This window comes from Microcaecilia unicolor, chromosome 7 (assembly GCF_901765095.1).
Source record: "Microcaecilia unicolor chromosome 7, aMicUni1.1, whole genome shotgun sequence".
Classification (NCBI taxonomy): Eukaryota; Metazoa; Chordata; class Amphibia; order Gymnophiona; family Siphonopidae; genus Microcaecilia; species Microcaecilia unicolor.
The window spans coordinates 200602325-200629964 of NC_044037.1; the positions used below are offsets into that span (position 1 = coordinate 200602325).

General features: G+C 41.4%; 1 protein-coding gene across 1 annotated transcript in view; it reads left to right on the forward strand.

Moving 5' to 3' along the window:
- DNAH7 (dynein axonemal heavy chain 7) overlaps positions 1–27640 on the forward strand; it is a 525690-nt gene that overhangs the window by 311450 nt on the left and 186600 nt on the right. The window contains 5 exon segments of the mRNA XM_030210108.1: positions 14–163; positions 5675–5857; positions 15241–15417; positions 18898–19029; positions 20718–20939. Of these exon segments, the coding sequence (XP_030065968.1) occupies positions 14–163; positions 5675–5857; positions 15241–15417; positions 18898–19029; positions 20718–20939 (864 nt within the window).

Here is a 27640-nt window from a genome sequence, read left to right on the forward strand (position 1 = left end):
TTTTTATATTAAGGGTCTGCTTGAAGAAAACAAGGTTCAGATTACTGTACTAAACCCGAAATCTATAACTATGGGACAACTATATGGACAGTTTGATCAAGTGTCACATGAGTGGTCAGATGGCATCTTAGCAGTCAGTTTTAGACAATTTGCTTCTTCTTCTGTAAGTATTCTGAAATATATTACATGAAATGGAAAAATCATATCTGGTGCATTATGGTTCTTATTTTAGAAGCACTATTCATCTTTTAGATGTGCAAAAATGTCTTAATCTCAGTTTTACAAAGCTGGGTTATACACATCTAAAACTGAAAAAGATGTATATGGCAGGGGGTGTGGTCTGGGTGTGATTAGGATGGGCCAAAAAATAAATGTGTATTCCATATTTCGGATGAGGAATGTACGTCTTTGTCCAAAAGGATTGACATTGGAGATTTACACCTGCTATCTAGGACATCTAGGTATGAGAAAGGTCTTCATTTTGTGCAGTACTCTACTGGAGGGATTAAGGGAGGTTGCCTCCTTGTTCCCCCAGTGATTGCTGTCCCTCTTGAACGTAAAACTAGCAAGGGATATGGGACTCCGTGACAGCTTAGGTACAATAAACTTTATCCTCTAGATTGTATATATGGTGCCCAAATTTTGGCACACTGCCAAGATGTGTGTACAAATTAAGGGCCCTGTTTATTAAGTTGCGCTGGCGTTTTTAGCACATGCTAAAAATGCTAGTGTGCCTACAGCATGGCTTAGTAAACAGGGCCCTAATTGACTAACAACTCTTAACCATCAATAATTGGGTGACAACAACCAATTATTGATGTTAATTGGCACTTATTAAAATGTGTGCATGCATCTAGATAGCTGTGCACTATTCTGTAAGCAGGATACCTAACTCCTGGGAGAGGTAAGGGTATGTCAGGGGTGTTCCAAAAGTTACTCATGTAGTTATAAAATATTGGATAAATGTGCCTTATTTGGGTGCCGGCATTTACAACAGGTTTCAACAGGCATAAGTCTAAGAATTGGTGCTAAGTGTGATTCTGTAAAGGGTGCACGCCCTTTACATAATTGTGCACAGATCCAATTTTTTCTGGCACCAAATTTTGAGTGCCATTTATTGAATTCCCTCCTATGTTTCTAAATTGGTTATCATAAACATTTCTGTTCCACCACATAAATGGGTATGTTAGCATTTCAGAATATAAATGTTTATATACTGTTGATATTTTATATGATTTTGGTTCTAAAATGGACGTTCCTTCCACGCACAACTGGCGTATAAATATCCATTTCTCCACGTATCATAGGACAGGCTCTATGTTGGCAAATCCTGTTCTGAAATAATAGGCCACCTGAACCAAGCAAACAAAAGACAGTGATCCGGCTCCTCATATTGCCAGGAGTGCTTTTCAAGCTTTCAGAACCATTGTTTGAAATTCTTTTTTCAAAGACACACAACACTCTTTCACTGTATAGGAAGACTGCTTGTGTTTTACTCCATTTTTTTTCTCAGCACTCATGGACTCCTGATGCAGGCAATAGTGCCGAAACATGGCTTGTTTTGAGTCTGCATGTAGTCTAGTATTGAAGATCTATGCCATTTATCGCAATAAAAGACAGATTTTTGCTGAATCACCCTCATTTGTTTATTTGGTCATTCCCATTTTGTTTTGTCCTTTGGTTTTTGTGACTTGTGGGATCTTTGCTTTTCCCCCTTTTTTAGTATACTAGGGTACCTGGACATCTCAATTCCAATATGTTCGACCTTTCTAAAATATCGTGTCTGCATGTACTCTAGTATTGAAGATCTATGCCATTTATCACAATAAAAGAGTTTTTTTTTTTTTTTGCTGAATCACCCTCTTTTGTTTATTTGGTCATTCCCACTATGTTTTGTCCTTTGGTTTTTGTGACTTGTGGGATCTTTGCTTTTCCTCCTTTTTTAGTATACTAGGGTACCTGGACATCTCAATTCCAATATGTGCAACCTTTCTAAAATATCAGTTTAAACCACTACATATTGATTGCAACATTGGGTAACTAATAACTTTCCTTTGGAAATGTGTCATATTCGTAGAGCTAGATTCTATGTATTGTACCTTGATTTCCATGTGGAAATCAAAGCATATTCTATAAAGTATGCTTTAATTTATGTGTACGTTATAGAATACACTGATTGCTGCTCTGTGTGACTAAATTTAGTCATGGTCAATTACGTCAACTAAAACCTGGTGTAAATCCCAATGTCTAAAGTAGGCATGGAACAGGTGTATTCTATAACAATGCGAAGAGATTTTAGAAATGCCCATGATCCGTCCATTGCACTCCCATAGCCATGCCCACTTTTCAACCATGTGTCTTAGAATTTACATGCACTACGTTACAGAATACGCTTAGCAAGTTGTGCAAGTAAATCTTAATGACAATGATAATTGCTTGTTAACATCCAGTTAACAGCACTGATTAGCTAGTTAACCAGTTAAGTTATGCGCATTGTTATAGAATATGCTTTGATTTCTGCATAGAAATTAAGGCGCCATGTATAGAATCCTGGGGGTAGTGGGTAATTTTGTAACAGGGAGTCTTAAAATTTTCCCTTAAAAGGACCTATTGTATGCTTATTTTGTAAAGGTCATTAGCATTCCCATCTTCAACAAGTCCCTCATAGTAACCTAGTAACATAGTAGATGACGGCAGAAAAAGACTTGCATGGTCCATCCAGTCTACCCAACAAGATAAACTCATATGTGCTACTTTTTGTATATACCTTACCTTGATTTGTATCTGCCATTTTCAGGGCACAACCATAGAAGTCTTGCCCAGCACTAGCCCCGCCTCCCAACCACCAGCCCCGCCTCCCACCACCGGCTCTGCCACCCAATCTCGGCTAAGCTTCTGAGGATCCATTCCTTTTGAACAGGATTCCTTTATGTTTATCCCACGTATGTTTGAATTCCGTTACCGTTTTCATCTCCACCACCTCCCGCAGGAGGGCATTCCAAGTATCCACTACTCTCTGCATGAAAAAATACTTCCTTTTTCTTGAGTCTGCCCCCTTCAATCTCATTTCATGTCCTCTAGTTCTACCGCCTTCCCATCTCCAGAAAAGGTTCGTTTGCGGATTAATACCTTTCAAATATTTGAACGTCTGTATCATATCACCCCTGTTTCTCCTTTCCTCCAGGGTATACATGTTCAGGTCAGCAAGTCTCTCCTCATACGTCTTGTACCATAAATCCCATACCATTCTTGTAGCTTTTCTTTGCACCGCTTCAATTCTTTTTACATCCTTAGCAAGATACGGCCTCCAAAACTGAACACAATACTCCAAGTGGGGCCTCACCAATGACTTATACATTTTCTACTTAATAATTAATTCGATTTAAGAGCATTAGACCTTCATAATTGGAAGACATTATAGAGTGAAATAGTCACTTGAACATGTCTTTTATCACGATAATATCATCATCGATCCATAGTGTTATTTCTTTCAGCTTTTTTGCTCTTTTTGTTTTATTTGAATTCAAAATATAGAAACATAGAAAAATGAAGGCAGATTGTTTATAGTTAAACAATAACAAAATGGTCCCACTTCAGGTCCCAAGGTATCCACTGACGTGGCTGTGCTTTATTCATGAGCAACAAAACCCTTTGGTGATGTCAAATCCGTACTTTGTGCCAGGGCTCACAGGCATGTCCTTACACTCTGTCCTCCTGATTGACGTATGCAAGATCTCTCACTTCAGTGCTCCTCTTTCAGCATTTTTAAATGTGTAAAAATTTTTCACATTATTGATTATTTATTAAATTCTGAACTTATCTGCATATACTATCAGCTTCACTGCCTGTTTCTGACATCGCATCACATTTTGAAATGACTAGCATCAGGGAAATCTCCTTTATATTTTGATGATTATACTGCTGCTAAGGTTCATCAGCATTCATTATTCTGTGTAGGAAATACATGGTGCCAGCATCTTAATGAAACTTGATCATATGACTTATTAATGAATCAAAGTAACTGTGTAGGGACCAATCAAACTAATGAGAACCATTGAATCTCTATGTTTAAATCTGTAAGGGAAATAGTCCTCAATGAGTATATCCAGTAGTGTTCTCTATAACTGTGTCTAGGACACAAAAGACAGTACTTAATTTAGAGCTAGGTTTTGTCCCTACAACTAAAAATGAGCCTTTTAAAAATTATACCTATCTATATCAATTCATTAGGAAATTACAGTTGGGCTTATTTTTTCTAAGAATCTGTGGATGATACAGTAGTGCAATTGAAATCTCAGTTAATTCTACCTAGTATTCTTGGACCTATGATTTTTACCTTTATAGACCAGGTATATGAGATACAAAAGTTTATTAATCAGTTAATATGGCACATATCAGAAAACCATTTATTTATTGTATTTATTTATGAACATTTATACCCCACTTTTTTCCACTTGAAGCAGACTCAAAGTGGCTGACAATGCACAGATGAATCAAGTACAATTACATTAGATAGGGGAGAAAGAATAGGGTAAGAAGGAAAAGGGAAAGGGTAGAGATACTAAGATGGGCGGTGGAAATCCAGATGGACCAGAGTGGCTCTAACAGTTCTCAGCAATTGGGTTTACAATAATCTGTGTAGAAAAAAAAACGAGAGAAGAAAAGAAATTATAATCGTCAGTCAGTAAAGGATTTCTTCACCCGTGTTTGCGTGCCCCACCTGCTTCCAGTCGTCAGGCCATACGTTTTCTCAAAGAAGTATATTTTAAGATTTGATTTGAATCTTTGTTATGAAGGCTGCATTCTTAGATAGGAAGGAAGGTTATTGAGTGTATTGAACAAGATGTGATTTATAATAAGCAATATAATAACCTGACATAGGAAGAGAAACAAGCCCTAATACAATTAAAGAATAATGAAAATCTGATTATAGAGCTGATAGAGGAGGGATAATAGTTCTTCAGGATCTGAAGTTTATGAGACAATTATTCAATGAAGAGTTTTATGATGCATTAGTTAGGGATCCAAGAAAACATAGTGGAAGATATTAATAGAAAGATAGTGATACCTCAAGAGAGGGGAATTTTAACAACTAAAGAGGCTACTTTTCCAATGGAGAAACATCCTAATACTCCTTATATTTATGTAACCCCTGGGGAGAACCGGTAATGGAGTGAGGTCTGGGTGAGTTCCCCCAGGAGGCACCGGGCTCTGTCAGATGGCATCATCCAGTGGTGAGAATACTTGGCCTGCTGTCCTTGGAGAACACTTGCTACAGGTAAGTAACTTCGCTTTATGTGGTGCCGCATAGCCAGTTAAGTGCTGAATATCATACTTAACCATCTATGCTTTAGCTGGCTCTATAAACCTGGAAATTTAGTGCTGAAGCCTGGGCATGGCCTGGCATTGAATTTCTGGGTATAACGCTGGCGTCAGTCAACAAAATGCTGAGCACTGCCTGCTGAATTTTGACCCCTAGAAGTCTAATCCCACACTGAATTTTATATTATTCTTGAAACTTCTCAGTGATTGACTGCTCTCTTTTATTGTAATCTGCAGTGAATCAAAAACCTGGTAATTGTTGAGTATAAGAAATATAATGCATTGGATTTTATGATATAGAAGCTTAAATGATTGTAATTTTTCTTTCCTCAAAATACTTTCTACAAATTAGACACCAGACAGAAAATGGCTAATTTTTGATGGGCCAGTGGATGCTGTATGGATTGAAAATATGAATACAGTATTGGATGATAATAAGAAACTTTGTTTGATGAGTGGAGAGATCATTCAGATGTCTGCACAAATGAGTCTTATTTTTGAACCAATGGACTTAGAGGTTGCCTCCCCTGCAACAGTAAGCATCTAAATTTAATTATATGTTTCTTACTACAGTATTAAAACAATTATTTATTAGGAATGAAATATGATTTACAAAAGAATGCTTGTTACATGTTAAGTTGCCTTTGTTAACAGCTTGATCTTTCTGAAATTTTATTCTTTTAAAGATATAGATCATAAAAAAGTATTAGTCAATTATCAATGCTACATTTTGTGTCCAGATGAACTCTTAAGTTGAAATGACTCCTATGGGCATATGATCAAAAGCCCCACGCTGTTCCAAACAGCGCTCTAAAAATAGCGCTGGAACAGCGTGGGGCTTTACCACTTCACATTTCACTACTTTCTTGAGCAGGATACCTGACGTGACAGTTGCTTTGGACAGACAGTTCTGCAGAATTTGTTTGGAGTCCAGAGTCCAACTCCACCCTCCTAGGCCCGCTTTGTTCTGTTCCAGGCTGCACTTTCACTCAGATTATATTTAGTTTCAGGTTAATCTACATTTGACCTCACCATTGCGATCTCCAATTGACCAATGGTTATTGTTTTCGGTGAGCCTGGTAGCTAGGGATTCCCACAGGTGAGAAACATAGGCCTGCGTTTCCTTGGAGAAAGTGAAGATACTCACCTGTAGCAGGTATTCTCCGAGGAGAGCAGACCTTATATTCTCACATGCCCTACCACCTTCCCTTGGAATTGTCTCCTCTTTTCTTTTATGCTCTAGTGTTGTACTGATGGTCATGCATTCTCATGGCAGGTGGGAAGGCAGTCATGCATACACAGTGGAGCGCAACTTGTGCTCCAAAGAGCTCTGTAAAAGCTTTTTACAAGCTTCAGACCGGGCAACACAGATCACATTATCCATATGTGAAAATATAAGGCCTGCCGTCCTTGGAGAATACCTACTACAGGTAAGTATCTTCACTTTAGCACAGTAAAGCCCATGTGATAAAAGAGTATCTTAGGATTGCTACTGTATATAAAAGCATCTAAAACTGTATCTAATGATTACTTGACCTATGCTGATTTTGGAGGCAATTCTATAACTGAGCACAATGTCTTTGGCACCTTGATGACGTGCGCTGAGTGCCAATTTTATAATGGCAGCTGTGCTCATAGCTGCTGTTATAGAAAATAAGTGTAAACTTGCATTTGTGTGCACAAAGTTAGGTGTGCTCACTTATGCCAAGTCAATGGCAAACATAACTGGGTACGCCTAAGTGTTACATAACAGACGGTGCCACTGAATATCAGCACTAACTGCCCAAGTTGAAACTGGCTATTCAGTGGGCAGTCTGTGGGTGGAGTTGAGGCAGAATCGGCAGTTAACTATTTAAGTTAATATATTCAGCGCTTAACCAGTTAAGTTAGCTGGCCAAAAAGGACACATAAATAGCAATGTCTTTGGCCAGGTTAACTTAACCAGTTCAGGCTGAATATTGACAACTGGCTAAATGCTGACTGGCCACACATATCCAGATATTCAGTGCCAATGTCTGGACATAGCCCAGCATTGACTATCTCTTCTCATAAAACTGGTGGCCGCAAAAACATCGCTGACTGCCACTTGCTGAATATTTACCCCACAGTGTTCTGTAAGTTATGCTTATAAGTAGGAGACATGCCCATGTCCCCCCCCCCCCCATGCTTTTCCCACAAATACACTCCCGTATACTTGCACACCAATGCACTTACATGCTACTTTATAGAATAGCTCAGAGAGCACATTAAGCATGTAAGTGCCAATTATCTTTTTACTTACACATATGTGGTTATAGACTTGCCCTTTTTGTATTTTTAAAAAAATTCTATTGGAAGTATACCCAATATCTTCTTAGGTAAGTCATTTCACTCTGCCCAGTACATCTTAAAAGTATACAGTGAGTTCACAATATTTTTTAGATTTCATGATGTTAAGTCTTTGCAATTTTTACTTTTAGTTTATTGATGCATCATGGGTAGTATGGAAGGAAAATAATTATTGTATTTATCTAATGTTTCTCTGTTACTCTGTCTCTGGAAATATAAATATTAAGTTAATACAGCAGAACTTGGTATAATGTTCTTAGAGATTGTAAGGGATCACCAATAAAATGTTTTTATCAGAAACAAATTGCAAGCCCAGGTTATTAGTAAGGGCGAACATCCAGATGCCCTACAAGCTAAAAACCAAAGCAGTAAACCATGGCATTCCTCAAAGTGTAGGAAGCAGAAGAGTAAAAATCTTTTTTGTTATAACTGTAAAATCAATGCAGACTGTCTGAATGGCCAGACTTAAAAATCTCTAATGGACCATTTCAAACAGAGTACTTCCTTAGGGTGTGTAATCTTTATCACCTTGCCTTTGGAGATCTGTTATTTACTCTGCTAAATTCAGGTATGAGGAAAAAAATAGTACAATACAGTAAACCTCAGCAGGTCAGAGTCCACTATCCTTTGAGCCAGTGCCCAAATACTGTTCATAACTCTTCTGTTGGTCAAGTGTCTCCAGATATTTCCCTGATTTGTGCAACTCAAAATTATGTATGTAATGCATCTTTTGTCATGTGAAGTAATTTGATAAAATATTTTCTGTGTGTAATGCATGTTTTGCATGTGGAAAATGGTTATTATAGAATTGTATAAATGTATATGAGCACAGAAATACATGTAATCCCCCATTATAATGGGGATTACTAAAGAACATGCAAGAATTCTCCAGAGTTACTGCGGGGGGAGGGAGTGGACCCTGAGGGTGTACGAAGATCCAGCCCAAAGGGGTGTATATTGGGTAAGCTGCAGAGGGAAAATGTTTCTGGTTGTTGAGTGACATTAGGGGTGGGGTGTAGAGGTAATAAATGTTGCTGTTACACTGAGCACAGTGTCTTTGGTTGCGTTTACTCCCACCAGGACCTGTGAGGAAAGGGAGTATCCTGGAAAGGCTAGGTAACCTAAGACTAAGGGGGAGTTATTACCAGCCAAAGGCAGTAACTGAAAGAGTGGAGTGCTCCGGGTGGGAAAAAGGGAGCCCAGCCTTACAGTCGGATCAGGGAAGAGCCTTTTCAAAGCCAGAAAAGTGCAACCCTGGAAGATCTGATCCTGAAGGAGTTTGTTCATTACAAGCAACGCTACAAGCACAGTCTTGGATTATTTGTGCCCAAAGAGATGGGTAATGGACAGGAGGAGTTGTAAATATGTACATATGGAGAGACTACTAATTCTATCCATGCATACCAGAGGGGAAATCATCCATGATCTCCCTGAGAGAGAAACTGACCTGTTGGATATAAATTGTGTTTGAAGCTACAAGAACTGTTTGTTCCCAGAAATGTGAAGTTCGATTTAACTGCCTGTTGCAGAGTTCCAGTAAAGTTTGATTTTGTATAAAATTGCAAATCCTCAGTGTGGAGAGAGTTCCTTTGGAGTGAGAGTGAATTACATTGTTTCCAGACTGTTGAAGGAGTGCTCAGTAAAACCCTACTGAACATCCTACAGCCTTCCGGATTCTTATTAGGCCCCTGCCTAAGCCCAAGCTCATTTGAAGAGGAGGACAGGATTGACTGTGTTTGTGTGTGAAGTGGAAGTTTGTTCGTGGCCCGGGTCAGGGGTGCCCGACCCCGAGAGCTAGTCGGTGCCTCAGGATGCTTTGCTGGGAATGAGACCCAGGTTACATATGCAACTCATGCTAATAAGCACAGGTGGCATTCCCGTGGTTGGCCTTTGGGAAGAGCTAGGGTGGAGTTGTGAAGTATGCATGCACTTTATAAAATACTCACATACGAGCATTGAGTACATGCACATTGTTGCACCTGCCTCAGAGTAGGTGTAAATTTGTGTGAGAGCATTTGTGTGCTTTAGGGGATAGTTCTGGGAGCCTATTTTATAAAGGCATATAGACATAAATTAGACATTGTTTTGGAGATGTTTATATGCACCCTTTTATCAAATTATCCTCAAAGAGGGTGTATATAGGATAATTTGCTTAGTAGTGTCAATTATTTTTGTGAATAAGGCCCCAATAAACAGCAGGTTCTAAAGATCTGCAGGTCTCTTTTACTAAGCTGCATTAGGTGCTAATGCATGCCTAACATTGCAAAGAATAGACTACTATGGGATGCCCTAGGTGGTTTTGCAATGTGGTGTATTAACTGCGCACTAAAAAAAATGTTTTTTAATGTGGGCGCGCTGCTGGTTACCACTGGGAATGCCCCTGCAGTAGAAAATAGAAATGTATTTTCTACTGTGGGATTTAGTGTGTACCAAAATCAGAATTACTGCCGGGTTGTAAAAAGCCCCTGGCCTTGCGGGGTCTTTTCCTCCTGGGCTCAGCTCCCAATCTGAAGGACCTCTGCTCACACACAACACCTCCACTCTCGGTTAAACCAGAAGATCCTCTTTATTTTAGTTCATACATTAACTGGTGTCTCCAAAAATTCCCAAGAAAGAGATGCACGTAACACAGTTCTCCCGAGCCCCTAGAAAAGGTGTAATCCAGAGCAAGAGGCAAAAAGAAGGAGTTTAGGGCAGAAATTTAGCTCCCTCAGCCAGCCATCCAGTCAGTTAAGCCCCAGAGAAATTATCCCCTCCTCAAACAGAAAAAAATGCTCTGGGACAGTTCTCTTTTCCCTTTCTTTAAAGTTCAGTCACTTTTGCTTTACAGCTCAAGGTTACAGTTTCCTTCAAGTGCAGTTCACCCTTTTCCCTCTGCCAAGAACCTTAGCACTTTGGTTCCCTGCTGTAGCAGTGCTCCCCCCTCTGCACTAGTTAACAATCAGTCTGTGGCCACCCACACACTCCTCTCCCCAAATACAGTTCAAGACGCGTATCTTTACTCATTCTGTGTCCATTTGTTCCTCAGATTGCGGTGCAATATCTTGCTAAATAATATTACTGGTACTTGTCCTTATTTGAACATACACATTACATTATAGGGCAAGCAAACTCTCTCTGTTTCCTTGATAACCAAAATAAATAAAGGAAAAGACTTCAGAATCTCCGCGCCAGCTGGTCCTAATGATAACCAGACCACTGACGACATCGCTCAGCGTGACTCAATATTGAGCGTACGCTGGCGAGAATCCTCATTAGTCTACTTCCTCTAACACACTAGCAGTTACTGGTGGCTCTTTGGAAGGTGCTGTGAAAAGATGTAAGGTCCGGCTCCTTAAGAAGCGTAGAGCAAAACAGGAGCTTGCTGTTGGGCACGGACATTCGCTATTATTCAAGCACGGCCATAGCTAAGTACTTTTTTAGTACTCATTTCACACAGCATGTATAAATAAATTGAAAATATATAAAATGATTACTGCTAGTGTGTTAGAGGAAATAGACTAATGAGGATTCTCGCCAGCGTAAGCTCAATATTGAGCCACGCTGAGCGGTGTCGTCAGTGGTCTGGTTATTATTAGGACCAGCTGGTGCAGAGTTTCTGAAGTCTTTTCCTTTATTTATTTTGGTTATCAAGGAAACAGAGAGAGTTTGCTTGCCCTATAATGTAATGTGTAGGTGCAATATCTTGGGAAGGCTGTAGGCTCTCCTCCCATTCCATCTCTCCTCTCCCTTCACCACAGATCTCCTTCAAACCTCCGTCCCTCAAAGTCTTGAGGAATGCAGGCCTCCCCTCCTCACAGGTGGCAGGGATTTTATATTGATTCTTTATCCAAAGGAACTGGTCCTCCTGGCTCACGCTCCCCCTGCTGGCCAATGGCGAGATTGACTTTCCCTCTGCCCCTGCTGATACCTGCTCCCGGATAAAGAATCCCTGGCTGGTTTTGACTCCCGCCCTCCTCCCTGATGGATTCTGGGTAGGGTAGGCCTGGCTCCTGAAGCTTCTCGGGTGGCACAAGGGACCCGGTCTTATTACAGGGTGCATGTTCTACCCTGGCAGTAGTGCTGATTGGGCATGCGCTACCCATGCCGTAGCCCTCCCACGCCTTTGTAAAAGGGCCCCTATGTTGGATAATTTTCAGTTCACAGCTCTGCCTGGGAATAGGAGAACTACTAACAATTCTCCTTCTAGTTTCCCTTCTGTTAAAGGGGGTCTTTTACTAAAGCTTAGCTCGAGTTATCTGCAGCAGGGCCCATTGGAATAACATAGTAAAAGACTCCCAAAGGTTGTAAGTGATTGAAAATTCATGAAATTTTGTTAGCATATCAAGCTCCTAAACTTGGCAAGAATTTTCAATATGTTTTACTCAGTCTGGTACCTACACTTTATTTAGGAGGAATCTCAAAACTTACCTTTTTCAGAAGTTTGTCTTGGCTAAATTAGTCATTGGATTGTTATTTAACTCTACTTTAGTAATACTTGGGAGGTTGTTCCAGTCTCTTGATAAAGGTGAACTGTATGGTTATAGCAGTTTATAAATATCACGTGTTATATTATGTTAACTGTACACCATTACAATAGCCTTATGCCTGCAGGTGCCACCTCTGTGGTAGTGTTGGTTTTTAGTGGGTTTTGGAGGGCTCACACTTTCCAACACAAGTATACCAGTTAGAATGGGTTATGGGCCTGGGTCCCCCTTCTCTACAGTTCACTGCACTGAACACTAGCTACTCCAGGGACCTGTTTGCTGCTCTAATAGGACTGGCCATAATATCTGAAGCTGTCATAGAGGCTGGTATGTACTGTTTCTTTCACAGCTTTGGGGAGTGGGAAGGGGTGAGTGACCACTGGGGGGAGTAAGGGGGTTTATGCCTTCATCCTTCCGTTGGTCATTTAGTGAACCTTTTGGTCACTTAGTCATGATTGAAACAGATCTAGCCAAAAAGGTCTTAATTTTGGTCCTAGTCATTTTCATTTTGTTCCATTATTGCAGAAAAACATCTATCTTCTGATGCCACCAATGTCCCAGCCAAAACATGCCCCCAACATGCTCCCTTAAAACTTGGACAAACTGTGGAGCAAAATATCAAAAATCGGGATGCTGAAAATTCAAATTAGACGTTTAGGAGAGAAAAATGTCCTTCTGCCACCTTATGATGTTTTTTGGATGTTTTTCTCATTTGAAAAAGAGCCCTTAAGTTTTTCAATAAAACTAATCCCAATGGTTCTAAGATGTTAGATTTTTGTTGATTTTGGAATCTGTAGCCAGCTAGTGGGAAGGCCTCTTCTCAGAGGGAGAGTGAAGACCTTTATAGACTGTTAACACCTCAAAACTCATCAGTGTCACTCTTGGGCTCATTTTCAAAAGAGAAGGACGCCCATCTTTCGACATAAATCAGAAGATGGACGTCCTTCTCTCAGAAACGTCCAAATCGGTATAATCGAAAGCCAATTTTGGATGTCCCCAACTGCACTCTGTCACAGGGATGGCCAAAGTTCAAGGGGGCATGTCGGAGGCATAGCGAAGGCGGGACTTGGGCGTGCTTAACACTTGGACGTCCTTGACCCATAATTGAAAGAAGGACATACCTGATGAGCACTTGGACGTTTTCACCCGGACCTGTTTTCTTATGACTAAGGCACAAAAAGGTGCCAGAAATGACCAGATGACCACCAGAGAGAATTGGGGATGACTTCCTGTTACTCCCCCAGTGGTCACTAACCCCCTCCCACCCTCAAAAACATGTTTAAAAATATGTCGTGCCAGCCTCTATGCCAGCTCAGATGTCATACTCAGGTCCATGACAGCGCATGCAGGTCCCTGGAGCAGTTTTAGTGGGTGAGTGCACTTCAGACAGGCGGACCCAGCCCATCCCCCCCACCTGTTACGTTTGTGGAGGAAACAGCGAGCCCTCCAAAATCCACCACAAACCCACTGTACCCACATCTAGGTGCCCCCTTCACCCATAAGGGCTATGGTAGTGGTATATAGTTGGGGGTAGTGGGTTTTGGGGGGGCTCAGCACACAAAGTAAGGGAGCTATGTTCCCGGGAGCAATTTATGAAGTCCACTGCAGTGCCCCCTAGGGTGCCTGGTTGGTGTCCTGGCATGTCAGGGGGACCAGTGCACTACAAATGCTGGCTCCTCCCACGACCAAATGGCTTGCATTTGGTCGTTTCTGACATGGACGTCTTTGGTTTTGAAAATCGCTGAAAATCAGAAACATCCATGTCTAGGGACGTCCATCTCTAAGGACGACCAAATTTCAGGATTTGGACGTCCCTGACGATATTTTCGAAATGAAAGATGGATGCCCATCTTGTTTCGAAAATACGGGTTTCCCCGCCCCTGGATCAGGACGTTTTGCAAGGACGTCCAAATCGAAACTTGGATGTCCTTTTCAAAAATGCCCCTCTTTCTGTGCAAAGACTAGCAATAACAGTTAGGTAATGACCTTTTTGTTCTTATTTACTATGGGGCTCCTTTTACTAAGCTGCACTAGTAAATAGGCTTAACACATCCTAATGAGGGACTTCTTTGCACACTGAGCCCATTCTAGTGCAGCTGTAAATTTGGCATTTTTCAATTATTTCATTTTCTAACCATGTGCTATGTTAGAATTAGTGAGCAGCCACAGAAAAAATTAACTTGGGAATCCTTACCACCTCCTGTTTAAGAGGTGCTAAGGGCTCCCGTGTTGTCAGCGTTATTCAGTTAGTGCATGCTAATGTCATCATTCTAGCTAAATAGTGCTTCCATGCCCATTCTCCAATCCTAACATGCTCTCCCAAAAAGAAGCATGGCGTTAGTATGTGCAAATGGCAAAACTAACACAGAACACATCCTGCATTAGTTCATTTTTAGCATGTTAGCACTTAACACTATTAGGGACCCTTTTACTAAGCTACGTAAGCATCTATGCGTGCCCAACGTGCGCCAAAATGGAATTACCGCCTGACTACCACGTGGCTTTTGTGGTAATTTCATTTTTGGCGCACGTCTGATACGCACGTCTCAAAAATATTTTTTATTTTCGGGCACGCGTAATGGACGCGCACCAAGTGGCATTTGGCACACGTAGGTCATTACCGCCCAGATTCTTTACTGCTAGGTCAATGGCTGGCAGTAAGGTCTCAGACCCAAAATGGACGCGTGGCAATTTTCATTTTGCTGCACATCTGTTTTCAGCAAAAAAAAAAAAAAAAAAGGCAGTTTTGTAGGTGTGCTGAAAAATAATTCTGCATGCGCCCAAAACACATATCTATACTACCACAGGCCATTGTTCAGCGCACCTTAGTAAAAGGACCCCTTATATTGCTTGTCCTCTACTTTTAAAATTAAATTGATGTTGGGTTGTGAAGACAAATATGTGTGATTGTCACTAACATCAGAGCAGTTTGATTTTATTTTTTGAAAATATAGACAAGTTAGTCCTTATCAATAAATAATATATCAGATACTACAGGAGGGAGAGAAAAAATAATTGCTAATAGACAAAAGCCACGTGTGGTATCAGAGAGAGAACAATTTAAAGTGTCTTGACTTAACAGTTGACACCTATAGGTTCTAAACAAAAAACTTTTATTTTTCAGGTTTCTAGATGTGGTATGATCTATTTGGAGCCGCATATGTTGGGATGGAAACCACTGATGATGTCTTGGCTAAATGTTCTGCCTCCTGGAGTCAGCCCAATGCATAAGAATTTTATAGAAGGCCTATTTGATAGAATAGTACCCCCTTGTGTTCAGATGATTAGAAAATGTGCTAAGGTATATAGTAGGAACAATATTTAAACACAGCTGTTCCTAAGAATTAGCTTAATACTGCTACAGTATTTCATTTCTATTTCTGTTTCTATTTTGCATTTATATCTTCCCTTTACTGTTCCAAAGAATGTCTCAAAATGATGTATAGCAGATATAATACAGTTCATAATATACCTTGTATGTATGTGTGTGTGCCACCCAACAGGAAAGACAGATACAGACACATAGAGGCAGCACAGATATACTTCCATACAGAGCTCCACAAACACACAGGCATCACAGACACTCACAAACAGAAGCAACACCAAAACACCAACATACACACAAACTCCCACCCTCCCCAGGCAATGCAGATAACATATATACACTATGTTACACACTGACCTCCACAGATAACACAGATATAAACACAGACCCACCCACTCACCCATGCAATCATGAGTACACTTCTCTCTCCCTACAGGCAACTCAGATACACATGCATAATACTCCCCACTTCACCCTAGTCAATTCATACCCACACATACTCCTATCCACAGGCAACTACCCACACATACCCCACCCACAGACAACGCAGATGCTCACGTCCCCACAGGCAATAAACTCATATACACCCACCCAACCAAAGGCAACACAGACACACACATACACTCCCACCCACAGGTAATACAGACAAACACACAGACGCTCACAAGGACTGGGGTTGGAAACCATTCCTTGAGCCCTACACTTGCTTCAGTAAAACTTAGTTTGTTTTTTTTAGTTGACATTCCCAAAGTTTATACAATAAACATACTGGCAAAGCCAAGAACTTTGCAAATAATAGTAAGAAAAGGACATCATAACCCTACTGAAAATTCGGAGTTCAAAATAACTAAAGTGAACATAAATGGGGAAAAAAGAGGAAAGGGAAGAAAATAAGCAAGAAGCAAATGTATCTAGGAGTAATGTCTAATTTGTAATGTAATGTATTCATTTGATACATTTTGTGCATGGTAAAGTTTAGAAATCATAAGGGAAGACAAAACCAAAAATGTTTGGGCTGGTATTCAAATGTAAATATTCAGATAACTTCAGAAGTTATCCAGATATTTGTACTGACTGGGACTCCCTGGAGGTAATTCTTCAAGGAACTGCCTAGATTTAGGTGACAAGCCAGCTCATTTTCGAAAGTGATTGCTGGCCATCTTCCGACACAAATCGGGAGATGGCCGGCGATCTCGCAACAGCAGCCAAATCGCTATAATGGAAAGGCACTATTTTGACACCATCGCCGCTTTCCCGTCGCAGAGCCGGCGAAAGTTCAAGGGGGCGTGTTGGCTGCGACACGAAGGCGGGATATGGACGGGCATGGGCGGGGTTACAAAATGGCCGGCTTTAGCCCATAATGGAAAAAAAAGGCGGCGATGAAGAGCATTTGGCCGTTTTTACTTGGTCCTTTTTTTTTCAGGTCCAAGCTTCAAAAAGGTGCCCGAACTGACCACATGACCACCGGAAGGAAGCGGAGATGACCTCCCCGTACTCCCCCAGTGGTCACTAACCCCCTCCCACCAAAACCCCCCCACTTTAAACACTTTTTTCCAGTCTGTATGCCAGCCTCAAATGCTTTACCCACCTCCTTGACAGCAGAATGTGTTCTGTCCTCCGACAGCCTTTTCCTGCTTGTGATGTGGCTCTGGGGTGAGTGTGACACCTTTTCTGTTATTTGCACTGCAGAGTCACATCAGCAATGCATTGTGGTGGGTGTAGGTATTGGTAGTTGGTAGGCTCTACTCCCCTGGTGCTTTCCCCCTGCTTACTGGGTCAGAGTGTGCCCTGTTTTGTTTCCTGTTGTAGTCCATGCAATAGTGGCCATTTTTGTAAGCCAGTTTTAGTTCCCTTTCCTGTGTTACCCACGTTAGAGAACGTAGTTCTTACCTTGAATGGTGCTGAAAGAGGGCATTGTACACCATTGTGCCAGCTCTGACCTACTGCTCATCTTAGTACCAGGGGACTCTTTGCCAGTGGGGCACAACCTCTGATCTGCAGTTAACTGTGAATAAACGTGGTTATTTGAAGAAAGGACTTTTTCAGAGAGATTAGTCTTCAGGTGTGAACTGGTGTGCCAAAGTTATACAGCAGCAATAAGTCCTAGAGGCTGTATGCAGGTCTCTGGAGCAGTTTTAATGGGTGCAGTACATTTGTGGGTAGTGGGTTTTTTTTTTTTGGGGGGGGGGGGGGCTCAGCTCCCAAAGTAAGGGAGCTATGCACTTGGGAGCTTTTCTGAAGTCCACCGCAGTGACCCCTAGGGAGCCCGGTTGGTGTCCTGGCATGTCAGGGGGGCCAGTGCACTAAAAATGCTGGCTCCTCCCACAGCCAAATGCCTTGAATTTGGCCGGGGTTTGAGATGGCCGACATAACTTTCCATTATCGCTAAAAAAACGAAGCCGGCCATCTCAAACCCCGGCCAAATCCAATGCATTTGGCTGGCCGGAACCATATTATCGAAATAAAAGATGGCTGGTCATCTTTTTCGAAAATACGGTTCGGCCAGCTGTTTGCGGCGCTGCCAAAATACATCGCCGGCCATATATTTCGCCGGCGCCGTTCGATTATTCCCATCAAAGACATCCATAAATGCTGTGTTCAAGACACATGCATGTTTAAATGGCTATTTTACAAGTCTAGATGCATTGGTGTGTACTTTGCAGGTGAGTGTTCCTAGGGGTTGGGTTTGGCTGGAGCACTTACACCAGCTCTATGGCTTGTGAAAGGGCCCGTGCCTAAATTATAGGCATGTGTATGACTTGTTTCACTAGCATTCTATAAAGAACAGTAGGCTTTTATTTTTCTTTATATAATAGGCTCCAAATGGGCACATTCCTGACACCTAAAAATAGGAGCTCCTTTGTAGGATTACTTTCCAGGTGGATATTCAGTAGCACTGTCCTTACAGACCATCTTGGCACTAGCTGGACAGTGCCGAGATAGTGCAGGGGCAGAACAAGGGAGGAACCAGAAGTTATCTTGTTATTGGTGATATTCATTGAGCTAACTGGATAACTATCTGCACACAGTTAGGACAGCAAAAAGGCTGTTGTTACCTTATGTTTATATTTGCTAATCTTGATTTATCCAGTTAGCTGCCTGGATTAGTAGGCTCAATATTGCCTCTCTCCCGACAAGTCACCTACCCTACATGAATATTTAGCACCAGCCACTATCCGGATAATGGAGATGAGTATCTGGATGTTAGCCTGGTGGCTGGTGCTTAAAAAAATCCACTGATCCCTGCACCTGAATATTAACTTTTTATTTTTTCCATAGTCTTGCATGCTATACCCAGTATTAGTTAAAAAAAAATCCTTATGCTACTAATGCTGAAGCATAAGCACAGAAGTGTTCTTCCATCAGTTAAAAACCATTCATAGAACACCATCATGAAAGTTCCAAAGTAAATGTAACTTAGTCTAGTTTCTGTTATATTTTCATTTTATGTTTTAGGAATTATCTCCTACTTCAGATACAAACTTAGTTCGGTCACTTATGAATCTTATGGACTGCATGATGGATGAGTTTGCTGATGAAACTAAAATGAAGAACATGAATGGCCGTGATATTTGTTCTTGGCTGGAAGTAAGTAGCATTGACCTTTAGCATATCGAGTGGTGCTATCTTACCTGTCTGTAAGTTTCTGCCTTGGGAAACTAGCAGTCTTTCTTTTCATAACAGTGTGGAGGTTTTCTGTCTTTTTTAAAGATAAACTTTGGGACCGTTTCTTTAGTAACTCTGCAGAACATTTGCACTCTATCAAAAGATCAGCTCCGCAGGGGGCAGGAACGTGCTGTGAAGCGACCTTTGAGAATTATTTCAACTGTACACGTCCTTGTACTTTGAAACAGAAATCAGTGTCGATTAGGTTATTTTTTTCCTCATTTAAAACTCAAATTTATAGTGCCATAAACTCCTGTTTGAGATACAATCTTGCCTTGTGCTGCTACAGCATTACTCAAGGGCTCCCCCATTATATTTCTGTGAAAAAATGCTATATAAATCCCACAGCCTCTTTTATCATATCATTGGATATTGAACTATATTTTCTGTATCTTAAAAACTCAATAGACACTCTTTGGATCATGAGAGGTTTGCAGCCCTATTTTAGAAAGAACATAGGAACTGAGATGCCCAGTTCAGGATATCTCAAGCTTCACATAATCTGCTGACCTAGAGACTGTTCTAAAATACTGGCGAAATGGACATTTATATGCTGACTGTGGGAGGCATAAACACTCATTATAGGGGGAAAAAACGTCTAAAATTTAAACAGCAGCGTGGCAGCCCAATGCCCCAGGATGATGGAATAACACAGCTTGTGAAATGGCTCACAAGCAGCGTTATTCATTTTACATGGTAGTCATCAACCTGCGGTACTGAGAGATCACAAGTTTGTTTCCCCTGGTAAATCAGGATGTGGTAAAAGTCCAACTTTTACCACATCTTTATAACTAGCCATCTAAAATTGTTAACATTAATGTTTACTTTCTGGTACATAAATGCTAATGTTTCTTTTTCATACTATAAATATTTAAGTGCCTGTTTTGACCTGTTAGATATTTTATGTTTCTGGAATGAATGCCCTTGTTGCATACCTAACTGGTGCATAAACATCTATTTCTCCATATGTTTTATAATAAACTCTATATTGGCAAATCCTGTTCTAAAATTCTAGTGGAACTTGATATGTCCTGACCTGGATGTCTTAATTACAATTTCTTCTTACTTTTTCCTCCAGAATTTGAGCTAAGAATTGTTTTGATTCAAAGAAATACCTCAAGCTTTTACTTTTTTGGTGGAAACATCCCTGTAGCATGTTTTTCCACAAGATTCATATTCTAATATTTTAAAAGAAAATGCTTTAGAAACTACTTGAATGCCCCATTATGATGGAAAAAAATCTAACAAATGTAGCTGTAATAGTAAAACATTTAATTTTTGGAATTTTATTTGAAAAGCCTTCAGAGAGTAGTAAAAAGTGCCATTAGTGATTCTACCAGTTATGACCAATGAAATTATGATTAAAAATGGCTGCAGTGGCATCCTTGCAATTAAAGTTCTTTCATAAATTTGATAACTTTCTATGGGCTCCATTTACAAAGCTGTACTACTGATTAGCGACACGCTGAATACAAAGAAGCCCATGAGAATAGAGAGCTGCTAATCGGTAGCACAGATTTGTAAAAAGAGCACTATGACTATTTCTGACAACAGCATTATGTTCATTTGAATGGTCAACCTTTCATATTATTTTCTTTTTTCTATTACAGGGTATTTTCTTATTTTCCATTACTTGGTCTGTTGGTGCTAGTTGCAAAGAAGATGATCGCCTAAAATTTGACAAACTTTTACGAGAAATCGTTGCTGGACCACTCAGTGAGGAGACCAGGACACAGTTTAAAATTCTAGACCTTTTGGATGCACCTGAAAAGCCTCTCACTATCCCATTTCCAGAAGAAGAGACTGTTTATGATTATTGGTTTGTTAAACAGGTAAGGTTTACATGCAGTCTAAAACACAGGACCTTAACTAGTATTACTCTTTAGCTTATTTTAGTTAACATATCAGTGTATCTAAAAGAATTATCAAAATTTACTGCAGAGATCAACAAACTTCAGTGTGTGGATGATTTAAAGAAGTAAAGATATAATCAAAATATGGACATGCTGGAGTACTTTGAGCATATTTATGCGGTATTTTGCATACCTCTATTTTTTGAAATTTTATTCATTTTCTAGTAAATTTCTTTGGGTCCCTTTGATCAAATGGCAGTAAAAGGGGCCCTGTGGTGGCATTGGCATGTGAGTTTGCCATGTGTCTAAGCCCCCTTTTACCACCATCGGTAAAAGTCTTTTAAAAAAGATATAGAAATGGCCATGTGGTACTTTAAACACTTGCCGTGCCACTGTTTCCTGAGGGATCCCTTATCGCCTCTTATTTAGAAAGTAGTAGGGGTTCCGGCGGTATCCCGGTGATAACCTGGCATTGCGCAGCACTGTCTGATTACCGCTGGGCACACCCTATGTTCTAGAAAATTTTAAAAAATTTAAAAAAAAATTCTAGCACCGGAATTGGCACATGGCGGCAGTTGGAACTACTGCTGGGACCCCCGGGATCTTAGCGGTAAGGCCAAATTGCCGCATGCCAAGCCAGCACTACCACTACAACCCTCCATTAAGATAGATTGCCTATAACCCCTTTTTCCCTAATTATAATCAGATAACCATTTTATACATATCAGATAACAAAAAACTAGCTCATCTGCTCTGAAGATTTATCCTGTGAATCCTAGTTTTTTTTTTTTATAGAAATGGACATTAGAGTTATTCCTCTGTTCCAGTGGTTCTCAGCTAGTATGTTGTGACACACTAGTGTGTTGTGAGCATTCAGGAGGTGTGTCGTTGGGCTGACAAAGCAGAGGCTTTTTTTGCAGCATGATCTCTCTCTGTTTCCTTTCTTTCCCTTGCCTACCCCTCCATGGATCAAGAGTTTGTCCCTTGTCCTCCACCAGTCCTCTCCCCATGACTCCAGCACCTCTCCTTTGTCCTTCACCAGCCCACTCTCCCTGTTGTCAAATCTCACACCTCCAGCAGCAGCAGCAGCAGCAGCAATCTGTCCAGACTGACCAGGGGCCTTTCCTCTGCTGTGTCCTGCCCCTCTGAGGCAACTTCCTGTTTACATGAGGGTGGAATGTGACATAAAGGCTGCAGTTCAGCAGGGCAGTTTGCTTTGGTTGTCACTGCTTGCAAAGACATGAGGTTTGATGGTGGTGGTGGTGGGGGCTGATGGCAGAAGACAGAGGTGCTGGATTCATGGGGGGGCTGAAAGCAGAAAAGGGAGAGGTGCCGGAATTACAGGGGGAGCTGAGGGTAGAAGAGGGAGAGATAGAAGAGTCACAGGGGGATGACTGAGGTCAGAAAAGGGAGAGGTGCTGGAGTTGTGGGGGGAGGGGGCTGAGGACAGAAGAGAGGAAGATGCTGTATTTGTGGGAGGCGGGCTCAGGGCAGAGGATGAAGATGTCGGGGTGCTAAGGGAAGAACAGGGAAGTTGATGGAAGGGGGTGGGGCTCAGAGAAGATGAGGGAGAGGTGTGGTCTGGCATTGGATCCATATCTGGGGACGTTGAGCGAAGGGGGAGTTGGGCGAATGGAGGGACATAAGGAGGAAAAGGAGCTGAACCTGCAGGAAGAGAGGTACAGTAGAGATGTCGGACCTGTAGGGAGGAATGGAACAGGAGAGAGGGGTGAAATGCCAGATTGTGGGGAGGGGGCTGGGGAAAGGGGGAGCAGACAGACCATGGAAGGAGGGAAAGAGAGAGAGAGGGTGAAGGTAAGTAAGAGAGAAATCCTGAATTGTGGAGGATGGAGGGACGAGAGGGAGAGAGAAGCTGGACCCACAGGAGATGCTGCTACACGAACTCTGATGCCATGCTCCTTCCTGGGTTGTGTAGGTTGTAAACCACACTTAGCAGCCTTTTACTTCCAGTGCACAACCCAGGAAGGAGTATAACATCAGGATTTGTATAGCTGCAGCTCCTGCAGCTAGGCTGGGTTTCCTATGACTGCTCTCCCCTCTGAGCTGCTTTGCTGAACATTGAAGTTGTGCTCTTTTGGGGGGGGGGGGGCAGGAGGTGGGTGCAAAAAGCTGCTGGACCATAAGGAGGAAGGGGAGAGAGAGGGGACAGAGTTGCTGGACCATGGGGATTGAGGAGAAGGGAGTGGGGGCAGAAAGTTTCTGGACATAGGGGTGAAGGGAAAGGGAGAGGGGTCATGAAATTACTGGTCCTTAGGGATGCAGGGGAAAAGAGATGGAACAGGGACATGCTGGACCATACAGGTAGAGGAGAGATGGACAGAGAGATGCTGGGCTACAAGTGTAGGTGAAGAATGAGTGCGGAGATGCTGGGCTACAAGAGTATGGGAATGGGGAGGGAAGGGAGATTTTTGGCATGGTGGAAGTATATGGGAGAGCACAAGGAAATGAGTTGAGAGGAGGATGGTGAGTACAGAGAGTAGAGGGTAGTAATGGGGAGTGGGTGAAAGGGAATAGGAGGCCAGGGAGAGCTAGAGAGTGATAGGAGGAGTTGGAAAGTTGATAGGTAAGTGAAATATAGGTGGAGTGAAGAGTGAGGGAGTGAAATCTGAGTGGACAGTCGGAAAAGAGAGAGAGAAAATATGTTAAAAAGACAGATGTATCGAAGGAAAATAGAGAAAAATATAAATAGACAGCTCCTACTGGAAAGAGAGCAGTTGACATATAGGAAAGCAGAAAAGAGAAACTGGGACCAACATGCTTTTAATTATTTATTTTATTTATTCAGTCATTTATATCCCACATTATACAATAATCAAATTGTTTCAATGTGGCTTACAGCAAGAAAGCAGATACAAATATGAGATATTAGAAGAGCAGATATGTGTCAAACTGTTTAAGAGTTCAGAATCTGTGTGAGAATAGATGATGATAACCTTTAGCTGTTGGGATGTGTCATTATGGAGTTTAGCAAGTTGTTCTCTTAGGATCTGGGGGAGTTTTGTTGTGGTGTTAGAGGGGTGGATTTCCATTTGGGTTGGGAGTGAGTTCCAGAGTTGTATGCCTAGTAGGTAAAGTTTGTGGCGTGTGTGGTTTTGTATCTGATGCCTTGACACTCAGGGGGGGGGGGGGGGGTGAAGAGTCAAATCGTTGCGAGATTTCAAAAACAAGTTACATGTGGGGGTCAATTAGATCTGTCATGTAGTCGGGTGCCAGTCCGTATATTATTTTGTGATCTAGGGTACATTGGCTATGAGCCAATGGAGTTCTTTCATCAGTGGGTGAGCCACGACAAATGAGGGTTTGCCGTAAATGAGTTTTGCAGCAGTTTTCTGGGCATTTGTAGTTTTTTGAGGGTTTAGTCTTTGCATCCTGTGTATACTCCATTGCAGTAGTCCATGTGGGTCAGTACCATGGAGTGGACTAGCATGCGGACGGTAGTTGGGGGAAAAGAATTTTTTATCCGTTTTAGTTTCCACATCATGTGCAACATGCATTTCGTGACTTTCGCTGTTAGTTTTTTGTGGCTCAGTTCATGATCCAGGATGATTCCTAGGAATTTTAGGTGATCTGCTATTGGTAACTTCATTCCGTCTAGATGTAGTGATGGTATGGTGTCCTTGCAGTGAGGTGATGTGAGAACAAGGCATTGGGTTTTGTCCTTGTTGAGTTTGAAGGCAGATTCCCATGATTCCATGATCTGTATCCTTGAATGGATTTTGGACTTGATATCAGATAGATCTTTTTCAAATAGGATGTAAATTAGAACATTATCTGCATAGATGAATGGATTATATCCATTTTTTGCTAGTGTGTTGGCAAGAGGTGCCATCATTATGTTGAATAATAATGGGGATAGTGGTGAGTCTTGTGGTACTCCATTTGCTGCTTTCCAGGGAGGGATGTAGTGGCGCCTATTTTTACTTGGTATGATCAAGATGCTAGGAAGCCTTTTAGCCAATTTAATGCTACCCATCCGATGAAAAATAAAATACCCAGACAACAAAGGTTAAGAAAAAAAAGTTTTGTTTTTAATTTATTAGGTGGAATATGTTAGCTGTAGGAAATCTGCAACACAGATGTCTTTGTATTTTGTTTAGTAGACGAGGAAATGCCTTTCTGTTTTCATTTCTCCTATGGAAACATAGAAATATAGAAAAATGTAGGCAGATAAAGACCATATGGCCTATCCAGTATGCCCATCTATGCCTTCTACTCTCCTTGTCACTGTTTTCATCTCCACCACTTTCACCAGGAGGCCATTCCATGAATTCACCACCATTTACATGAATAAATATTTCCTCAGGTTTCTTCTGAGTCTGTCCTCTTTCACCTTCATTCAATACCCCCTTGTTCCAAAGCTTGTTTGACTTCTTGGGATTCCCAGATCAATTTTCATCTTTATAGTTCTAATTCTAATTTGTGTTCCCTTGTTCTGTACTTGGTGAGGGTTTGTCTGTGTTTTACATGTGACTGAGGTGTGGTATTCTGTTTGCATGTAGTTTCTGTATAGTTTCTGTATAGTTTCTTGTTCTTTTGTATTGTTGTTCTTGTGCCTCATGAAATATTTGTAAGACTTCCTTTTTTGTTAGGTAGGGTTCTTGTTTTGTTTCAATTATAGGAATTAGTTCTACTGTTGTATGGTAGACTATGAGGCTTATTTTCAAAGCACTTAGCCTCCCAAAGTTCCATAGAAACATATGGAACTTAGCCTCCCAAAGTGCTTTGAAAATAAGCCTCTAAGTGTCTGATAGTAGAGAAATTTACATTGCTATTACACTCAGATGAGAGAATTTTATGTATGTATGTTGCTAAACAAATACTTCTGTGTTTTGGAAGAAAATCCTGGAGAAGGACCACGATTGACTGGCAAGGATTCATATGAGAATAGAGGGCTATAGCATCGTTCATGGAAAAAAGTGTTTATGAACAACTTGAAAAATTGAAGGTGGACAAAGCCATGGGACTGGACGGGATCCATCCCAGGATATTGAGGGAGCTCAGAGAGGTTCTGGAGGGTCCTCTTAAAGATTTGTTTAATAAATTCTTGGAGACGGGGGAGGTTCCTTGGGATTGGAGAAGAGCGGATGTGGTCCCTCTTCACAAAAGTGGTGCAGAGAAGAAGCTGGAAATTACAGGCCAGTAAGCCTCACTTCAGTTATTGGAAAAGTAATGGAAGCGATGCTAAAGGAAAGTATACTGAATTTCCTGGAATCCAATAGGTTGCAAGATCCAAGACAATAGGTTTAACCAAAGGTAAATCATGCCAAATGAATCTGGTTGAATTCTTTGACTGGGTGACCAGGGAATTGGATCGAGAACGTAAGCTAGATGTAATCAACTTAGTTTTCAGCAAAGCTTTTGACACGGTTCCTCACAGGAGGCTCTTGAATAAACTTCACAGGCTGAAGTTAGGACCCAAAGTAGTGAACTGGATTAGGAACTGGTTGACAGACAGACTCCAGAGGGTGGTGGTTAATGGAATTCACTCGGAGGAAGAAAATGTGAGTAGTGGAGTGCCTCAAGGATCAGTGCTGGGGCCGATTCTGTTCAATATATTTGTCAGCGACGTTGCATATTTGCGGATGATACCAAGATTTGTAACAGAGTGGACACTCTGGAGGGAGTGGATAACATGAAAATGGATCTGCAGAAGTTAAAAAACTGGTCTGTTTGGCAATTAAAATTCAATGCTAAGAGGTGCAAAGTGATGCACTTAGGGAGTAGAAATCCAATAGGGACATATGTGCTAGGCAGTGAGAGGCTGATATGCACAGACAGGGAGAGGGATCTTGGGGTGATAGTATCAGAGGATCTGAAGGCGATGAAACAGTGTGACAAGGCGGTGGCTGTAGCCAGAAGGATGCTAGGCTGTATAGAGAGAGGTGTAACCAGTAGAAGAAAGGAGGTGTTGAAGCCCCTGTACAAGTCATTGGTGAGGCCCCACCTGGAGTATTGTGTTCAGTTTTGGAAGCTGTATCTTCCTAAACATGTAAGAACACTTGAAGCAGTCCAGAGGAGGGCGACAAGAATGATATGGGGTTTGCGCCAAAGGACATATGAGAAGAGACTGGAAGACCTGAATATGTATACCCTAGAGGAGAGGAGGGACGGGGAGATATGATACAGATGTTTAAATACTTGAAAGGTATTAATATAGAAACAAATATTTTCCAGAGAAGGGAAAGTGGTAAAACTAGAGGATATGAATTGAGGTTGCAGGGTGGTAGACTTAGGAGTAATGTCAGAAAATTCTTTTTCACAGAGGATGGCGGATGCCTGGAATAACCTTCCGATGGAGGTGGTGGGAAAAAAGACTGTGGCAGAATTCAAAAAGGCATGGGATCAACACAGAGGATCTCTAGTTAGAAAATGAATGCTATAAAAAACAAAACTTAAAGGGTTGTATATGTGTTTGCATGTCAAGTGGTACTTAGATGGCAAATCTGGCTGCATCAATTAAGGCTGGTACTGGGCTGGCTTGTACAGTCTGAGTCCCGCATATGGCAATCTGGTTTAGGATGGGCTGGAGAGAGCTTCGATGGAACCTCCAGTGGTTTGGAACGTGAGGACAGTGCTGGGCAGACTTTTATGGTTTTTGTCCCGCAACTGACAAGACAGATTTGGATAGGCTGGAGTGGACTTTGATGGCAACTCCAGTA